At 36.3% G+C, this 9,371-nt stretch overlaps 1 protein-coding gene across 1 annotated transcript; it reads right to left on the bottom strand.

Moving 5' to 3' along the window:
* Positions 1–1,313: 1,313 nt before the first annotated feature.
* Positions 1,314–8,147, bottom strand: LOC100760289 (hyaluronidase-5-like). Its single transcript, XM_027389744.2, has 3 exons — positions 7,194–8,147; positions 6,333–6,422; positions 1,314–1,850 (listed from the first exon to the last, which is right to left on the bottom strand). The coding sequence occupies exons 1-3, from the start codon at positions 8,145–8,147 to the stop codon at positions 1,314–1,316; spliced, it is 1,581 nt and encodes a 526-aa protein (XP_027245545.1).
* Positions 8,148–9,371: the final 1,224 nt, after the last annotated feature.

Here is a 9,371-nt window from a genome sequence, read left to right on the forward strand (position 1 = left end):
CAGAACTTTATCAGATCATTTCTTTTTAATAACTAACTTTTGAAGACATAGGCTTTGACAATCTTCACAGGACTGAAGGGTGAAGGATGCAGTTTAAGGAAAAGCAAGCATTGTTCCTAGATCTTAAGGTTAAGAAAAGTGCTCATGACCATCCCCAGGTTCAAAAGCTTGTACTAAGTCCTTGTGTATTATACTCAACAATTTTTCAGTGGGCACATTCTAAGTCCCAGAGGTTGTTTGTCACACACTACATACAGTTGTAATAGAAGTCACCAAATAACTGTCCTCATTAGGTAGATATTACAGGACTATAATGGGAATTAAACCATAGACACATCATTTTGTGGGTGAGTGAAGAAAAAGAGGGCAGGAATAAAGATGTTGCAATGTGTTCACTGCAAAATCCTGTGTGGGTCACAAAGATTGCATCATTTGGTCATTTTCTGCTGTGCCTATTCTAATAAGCATGCACAGTTTTTCCTCCTTCTGAAGTGTTTCTCTCTCATATTAACTTGCATCCACCCTTTCGAAAACTTTTACTCACTTCTTTCAGGACATTTTGACCTCTTGAATTCTTATTTACATGCCAGAGCACTGTAAACATACAATAGCATTGAAAACACACTGTGTTGTCATTCTCAACATTCATTTATTTCGTTTTTCAAACATACAACAAACTCACTGAAGGAAAGAAATATGCTGCTTTACAAGGATTTAGTGACATTGAATACCAAGCATGAAAGAAGGAAAACTCAATAAATGATTTGTGAAGCAGGTTAATGTACAAGTAGGTGCTTAGATGAAAAAAGGCCGTTTTAGGTATACTAATTAAACTTGATGATAAGAAATGAAAAGTCAATTTGAAGACTTTAAAAATATGAATTTCAAAAATAAATTAAGTCATATAAAAATAAGATTGTCATTTTTAAAATTTACTTTTCCATAAAACCTAATATAAATATTTAGAATAGCTAAAAAATTATAATTATGGCAGGTTGAAGCAATGCCATTTAAAAGGTAAAAATTTTCATTTTCTTTCAAGATTTTTACCAAAGATAAATTACTAAAACATTACTAAATTTTAGCCAACAACAAATTACTAAAAACAAATTACTAAAAGACATTTATTTATAGAAACTTGATTTTATTTAATCTTCACTCTTCTCAGACTGTTAACCCTGTAACTATGACAGCCTTGCACTCAGTTTTTGATAGAAGAATATATTTGGTCTCTGAAATTCAAAGTAGAATCTTGATTATTTATATAGAATTGTTTCTGAAAGATGATGTCCAATTTTTCAGTGATGCATAACCTATAGCAAAGATTTCAAATGCTGTGAATAAATAGAGAGAACAAAGAGATATCCACTAAAGTCTTTCCTTGGCACACTCGGACCTCCTGTGGCAGATGATGTAATATCTGACAGAGTGCTATTAGCAAAAGAAGGGCGTTTCCAGTTCACAGGTAGAGCACTGGGTGCTGAAATTACAAAGGAATTAATGCAAGCAGTTTCAACAGCACACACACTGACGGTGCTCACACTTTCCAGGTCATCTCTCTCCTTGCAGTTCAAGTTGGAGTAGCAGCTGCAACGGAAGTTTTTGGAAAAGTATTGTAGGTCGTCAAGGGTGGGATTGCCACGGATTTCATATTTTCCGCTTCTCACAAATTGAATCTGAAAATTTTTGGGGCTCAAGTGAAGATAGTTATCTGAATTCCAGTCTTTCCTCGAACATATGCCTTGATCTTGGCAAAGTGTTTGGCTACACATTTTGGCTGCAAGGGTGACGTTGATTAAGTAAGGATTCAATGTGTTCTCCAAGTAATCATGTAAGTTCAGACAAGATTTCTGTAAAATCGTAAGATAGAATGTCAAGGCATAAGTTCTATGTGACAATATACTGCATCAAGCAACGCTTAGAAAACAAAGCAATAGACACACCACATTGTAAGGAAGTACTCTTTTTCACTTTAACAAGCAATATTATTTAACCAATGATTTTCATAACATTGTTAAGTTTTGTGTGCCATTTCATAATACTGAATAATTATTTAGTTAAGACTCAATTGAGCCTTGAACTTCCACAATTATTAAAGAAATAATCAAAGGGATAGAACGGTTCATCTTTTAGGATATGGGCTTTTAATCTCCCTTGCCCTGGTAGTTAGCATCATGCTTCATAAATAACCTTCTGTATGACTTGGAAATAGCTCAAACTTTTATGTCCTATTTGGATGACCCCAAGTCTAGTTAATAATTTGATTATGCTTAAGTTTCATCACTTGCAAGATAAGGATGATTTTTAAAGCCTGATACATAGGACTATTCTGAAGACAGAAAGATATATATATATATATATATATATATATATATATATATATATATATGGTTAACCTAGGGCTTATGATTTCTTCACTTAACCATAAAAAATCATAGTAAGAATCACATTTGTCAGACAAATTTAAACAGCATCAAAAATGGTTCCCAAAGTGATGGTTCAAAATAAATGGGTTCAAAGTAGTATAGTTTATATAAATGTTACATAATCGTGTGTGCATGACAGTCAGTCATTTGCCAAATTTTGAGTATCGAACATATTAACACTGGTATAAATGAAAACTGAAGATAAAAGTTGATTAGGCAGCTTAGAATTCTTTGATAGAGGCATAGAATTTCAGAAAAGAGTTCTGGTTCCTAATTCGTTGCTGTCTCTTCTCTAGGAATACTCTGCTTAGAAGCTATGCACTGTGGTACCATAGTGATAGAAGCACTGAGGAAGTAGCCACTGCCTGGTTGGATTTAAGGCCCACTTTGTGAGATGGAACTTATGCCTGACACTGTTCAAGTGGCCAAGAATTTGAAACTGGATAGGACATAGATCTAGGAGAAAATCAAATACTATTGTTCTGCTGAAAGAAAATAGCAATAAAATGACTCTTAATTATCGTCTGCTATACACACTAGGTCAGTGCCGCACTTCATTATAATTAGAGAAGCTTTCTCCTGCTGTAGATGGGAAGGAATAGAGAGACCTACAATGGGACAATATGCAGAGAGTGAGTAATCTTGTAACACTCAGTCTTAAATTGGATATCTTTATTAAAACCCTCACCACAGGGCTCAGGGAATTATGTGAAAGAAGAAGCAGAAAGATTGTAAAAGCCAGAGGAGATGAATGATGCCAAGGAAAGAGTATCTTTCAGACATAGCATGACTTACACACATAGGAACTCACAGAAACTGCTGCAGCATATATAGGACTTACACAGATCCAAACAAGACAGAGAAGGCGAACAGACAGGTGTTCCCATGCCTAACCAAGAAGCTATCTCCAACTGACAACCACTCACAAAGAAAACTTAGTTTCTCCAAGGGGGTCTCATCAGCTCCATGCCCTGTTGGAGATGACACAAAATAAATTCAAAGGTATTAGGGGGTTCTTTTTTGTCCAGATTGCTTTGTCTGGGCATTTTTTTTAAACCTTACTAGTCTTTTGCTTGGATGTTACTATTTCCATTTTTAGTTGTTATAGATTTGTTGTGAGTGTGTGTGCATGCACATACATACATTTGAGTTTCTGTGCTCCTTATTAGGTTATTTTTGTTTTGTTTTATCCTTGTTTGTCTGTTTTATTTACCTGTTTGCTTTCTTAACAGAAAAAGAAGGCATAGAGTTGGAAGAGTAAGGTAGTAAGGAATATATGGGAGGAGATGATGATCCAAATTTATTGTATTTTTTCAATAAAAAATTAAAATAGGAAGAAAAGAGCAGGAGAGGAGGAAGAAGACGAGGAGGAGGAGGAAGAAGATGACGATGGTGAAGAAGATGAAGAAGAAGAACAAAAAGAAGAAGAAGAAGAAGAAGAAGAAGAAGAAGAAGAAGAAGAAGAAGAAGAAGAAGAAGAAGGAAGAAGAAGAAGAAGAAGAAGAAGAAGAAGAAGAAGAAGAAGAAGAAGAAGAAGAAGAAGAAGAAGGAAGAAGAGAGGAAGAGGAGGAAGAGGAAGCTCCCCATTAAGATATTACTGAAACTCTAGCCCATAAACTAATCCCTACAGTGAACAGCTTTCGAACTGACTATCTGGATTGTCCTGGTAGAAACGGTTTATTATCTCTTCCCCAATTTCAGCCCATCTCCTAAATGATTTAATATCCATATCCAAAGGAGGAATGTTATAAGAGACATAAAGGACATTGAGGAAGAAACCTTCCCTGTAGCCCCGGGCAAAGCCATAGCATTCTGATCTACTCCAAAGAATCCATATTACATACTATTTTTTCTTCCTTTAAAAGTTACTACAAGGCAGGCCTCATGCTCAGGAATAGTTGGCCAATACAAATGAATGCCAAAGTTTGAGTGTGTGTGTGTGTGTGTTTGTGTGTGTGTGTGTGTGTGTGTGTGTGTGTGTGTGTGTGTGTGTCTTTCTGTGGTTTGGGCGATTGCTATTTGTTTAATTTTGTTTTGTTTTGATATTCTTTGTATCTTATTGGTTTTTAGCTTGTTAGTTTTGATACTTTTTGCTTTATGTTTTTAGTTTGAGAGAGGCATGGGAAGGAGAGAGAGGGAGGGGAAAGGGGAGAAGGAGAAATTAAGAAAAAGTATAAAGTTGAGTGGGTAAGGAAGTGAGAAGAATCTGGGAGAAATTAGGGGAGGAAAAACTCTGCCAGCTTTCTTTAATGCTGTATTTTCAGTGCCAAATACATGAAAAGCTATACCAAGTTGAAGTAATATTGCAGATGCTTTCAGAGATAAATTTAGGCAAGAGGCAGATTAGTGGAATGAGTCTGATTTGAAGAACACCTTATATGTACTCTATTAACAGATTTAAACTGGCTTTATACATATATCCACATTGGTCAACTTCAAGTTACCAATATAACAGTACTGACACAGATTTGGGAACTGGGCATACCACCATTACACAGTGCAGATGTGTGATGTGGGTAGCATCCATTCTAGGATGTATCCATCCATATATATCTAACAGCTAGGCCTACCAAACCTCATGCACAAAAGTGAATATGAAGTAATAACTAGTATTTTTGAGAATTAGTTATTATTTTTATTATAAAAATGTATTGGTATCTATTTTGTGCTGTTTTCAACATTAATTTTATATTTTTATTTATTATACTATATCTTCCTATCATTTTGTTTTTTAACAATGGCTATGTTTAGCAACTCACAGATTCCTGAACAACAAACAATCAAGTCTCAAAAAGTAAGACTGGTAGAATTGGCTTCATCATATCATTGGATCTGATAAAGTGGAGGTAAACTTTTTTTTTTTTTACTTCTTTTAGAATAGTTGTAGCAACTGCCAACAAACACAACTCTGAAATCACATGTTCTCAGAAATCAGAGGAAACATGACATGTGATCCATGAGAAAACAGATCAGAAATAATGCATAACAAAGATAAAATTAAACTGATCATGGATTGGGGAAATCTAGCAGAAATGTATTGAAAGAGTCCACAAGAGATAATGTTAAGACAATGCCTTAAGTCAAAAACAGTGACACGGAAATTGAAGGCTATCTCTTAATGGATAATACTGAAGAACCTTGGGAGACAAAGCAGAACATCAATCTATGCCTGTTTTTCATTCACAAACATAACAGTGGCCTGTGTTCCTTCGAATAGAGGAAGAAACAAAATCTTATTACAAGTCAGTAACTAAGACCTATATCCACTTGCATAAGACAGGAAATTACTTCTTGTCCCAAACAACCAAACACACAAGGTGCTGTACTGAGACTGTAGAGAAGGCTAGCCTTCTCTTAGGATGTGACAGCTGAGAATGCCTTCGTCCTACCCATGGTATACCCATCTAAACAAGAGAGGCTATAGGGATAAGACTTCCAGGGACACTCTGCTGCTGACCCTTACGTCCTCCGGATTGATAGGAGACTTGCACCACTCTCTCATCATGTTATAACCTGTACTGTTTGTCTCAGTAACTATTGTTTATATACATGACAAAAGGAAGGGGTAGATAGAGCATTCTTGGGACCTCTGCTCACTGTGAGGAAACCATGCTATTTGAGGAACTATACAGGTGAAAGTCCAGTGACTTACCATCTACTCTCTTTCCTAATAAACACACACACACACACACACACACACACACACACACACACACACACACACACACACACACACACACTATCCTTATCTTTTTCTGAGAGCCAAAATTGCAAAACACTCTGCATGACCCTACTCCAACACCATGATCCTACATTTCCCATTTTATCCATTATTCATTAGGTCTATTGTGTCAGTGGGAGGGGAAAATGGAATATCTTCATCTAGTTTCTACTAATTCAACTTACCATACTTCGTACTAAACCAAGAGTTCCCCACATTACCATTCCAGAGGCACCCAGAGCAACGGTTTCACCAATTGTATTCACAAGGTCTTTCTGGAAAATGACAGGAAGAGTTATCCCATAGGAATGAAGTGAAAGTATTAAACAGTCAACAGTAATACCAAAGCTAAACATGAGCACTCCAACCATTGAAACATTTCTATTTAATTGCACTCTTTACACAGCATTTTTTTTTACTGTTTTAAAATAGAAACCATCGTTACTTTAATGACTTCTGCTGGCAAAAGAACACATCCATTCAATAAAAAAGAGAACCAGTTAAGGTATAGTCTATACTACATGGAATTTTTCATAGATACTGGTGTTTTCTAGGATTAATATGAGGATTCAGGTGCTGGGCTGAGGAGATAGATTGGTTGGTAAAGTGAATTCTGTGCAATTACCCAAACTCTACCCCTCAGACCAATGCTTTCCAAACAGGAATGGGGCATAGAGGTGCAAGCTTGCAAGCTTGCCAACCAAGTGTTGGGAGGTAGGCAGGCAGATCCCTGGGGGCTCACTGGCCAGGTATACTAACCTTGCAAACTTCAAGTCACAGCAAGAGGGGATGATTCAAAACTCAAGATAGACATTAGGAATGACAGCCAAAGTGAATGAAGCCTTACCAACACCAGAAATTTTACTTTTGATTTTTAAAAGAATTCAATTGTCCTCATTTTGCCTCCATTACAGACAGCATTTTCTTGATGTATATACTCGTAAATTTTTACATTAAGGATCAAATTTCACCCTTTAAAAACATAAAATTCCATCAGCACCATTTCTAAAACTGATCTCTTAGCTGCCATGCTTTGACTTGCTTACCTGACTCAGGAACCGATAAGTTAGATCACCAAACACAATTCGAGAATATACAAAAATGGGAACTGGGCTCTGAGGGTCCTTTGCTTTAGATACCCTAATGGCCTCTTGCACACGATTTCTGACATAGAGCACTGCCTGCTGAGATGACTTCAAACCAGTCTTCAAATAGATAGATGGGTAAAGGGCTGTGCTTTGCTTCCATATCCAGAACAGACCATCATTTCTTCTCTTTTCTGTATCAGGGCACTCTCCGTTATAATTCAAGTCATGAAATTTATTGTTGTAACAATCGGGAAAAAGATAAAAACCCCATAAGTGATTTGGCCGAAGTGATTTCCCCAATTTTAAAGTCCCTTCCATAAAACTTCTTGCTGCCTGTTCAAAATCTTTTTTGGCCCTCCTGGTAGCTTCTGTTATATTAAGTTGTTTGTTTTGTTGCTTGACTAATTCAATAGACTTATGCTTGTAAATATCCTTGGGTTTCCAGTTTCTTGACCAGGTGGGTCTCCAGTCTTCCCAGTCAATGACAGCCAAGCCCACGTTGTCTATTGGCATGTAATACTGGATGTCATCCCTAGCTTTTTCCAAATGACTTTTTAGAGATCCCAACTGGGGTACCCCTCCATGAATACTTTTATTTGAATCATCTATATGAGGATAGAAGCCAAGTCGATCAGTATAAAATATTGTGATAGGCTGACCCGTGGCAGATTTTTTGGGGCTTCCTACTAAAGAAAACAAACTAAGATCAAGTGGCTCATTAAATTTTGTGAGACAAGATTCAGTTGGGGCATTCCAGACCCAAAGGAAAGGCACGTTAGGAATAAGTGGAGGTGCTCTAAAATCCCCAGTCAAGCAACATGGAAGCAAAAGGAAGACTAATACTGTCTGGGGTGCTCCATTAGACTCAAGGAAGCTCCCAGAAAAGGAGTGCTTCAAACAGAGCACTCGCATTGCAGAGAATTAATTAAGATGCAAACACTTCTTTCTTCTTACACACTTTGGTCTCTCCAATATTTGGTGCAAACGCTGAGAAAGATAGTGACATGAGGCCACTCTGAGGGGTGACAATTGGATGACTGCTTTATAAGAACTATTATTCTTCTTGCATCATGTTTCAGGAATGTTTTGTGACAAGTTGTATAATCTATAACTAAAAGAAGAATAAAAAACACAGTAAATACAAAATGCATTACAGCTGGACTTGAAGGTTGACTAAGTCCTCAACATTGATTACAAGTGCTTTAGTTCAATTTTAGAAGATTAAATCTTCTACTGTGTTTAAATCAATAAGGTTTTTTTCTCTTATATATGATACAAATCCTGTTGCAGCTAAATTGGCAAATCTCACCAAATCACATATTATTCCATAGATAACTACATGTACCTATGTTTCCTTTCTCCTTCTTATAGGCATAAGATGCCTTAGGAAATACAAGTTAAAAGTAAATAAACTCTTGCTTAGCTGTGTTGAAAGATCACTCTAGTCACTATATGCCAAAATCTGAAAACAACTTCTCACACAGTTGAAAACTTTTACCTTTTCATGATTCATTTGTATATGTGATGGTAGGGATAATATTAGGAACTAAACCCAAGGTCTTGCACATGAAACAAATACTGTTACTTCTAAGTTACATTCCCGGTTAGTGTTTGTTTGAACAAGGTCTTATGAAGCTCGCCTAGCTAACCTGGATGGTTCTTTCTCAGCCTCCCAAGCATTTGGCATTATGGCTGTGTGCCACAATTCTGGCTCATAAATCTTTTCATTTCCCCCACCTGTACTTGTTTTCTTAGCAACAACAATGGAGAAAGCAAAAGGCAGTTTTTGTGTTTGCAATAAATTAAACAAGTTCAAAAGTACCTCCAAACACTACTGGACCAAAGCTTACAGCCATGTAACTCATGGTTAAAATTAACAAACTGCTTTGTCTTTACAAAACGAATTTACTCTAGCCTACCGTTAATAAAAACAAGATATGTGTTTTGGACATTAAATAGTGTTTGATAAGCAAAATTGTGTAGGTAAACTGAAAGATGATTAGTAAATTTGTCATATAATGAATGAACCAAGAACCAGAGATTAAATTGCATGGCTTAGTATTTGCAAAAATTACCACTTCTACCATATCTTTAAAGGTTTTACTTTAGGAGAAAAATATGGCCTGTCTATACTCA

This window comes from Cricetulus griseus, assembly GCF_003668045.3.
Source record: "Cricetulus griseus strain 17A/GY chromosome 1 unlocalized genomic scaffold, alternate assembly CriGri-PICRH-1.0 chr1_0, whole genome shotgun sequence".
Classification (NCBI taxonomy): domain Eukaryota; kingdom Metazoa; phylum Chordata; class Mammalia; order Rodentia; family Cricetidae; genus Cricetulus; species Cricetulus griseus.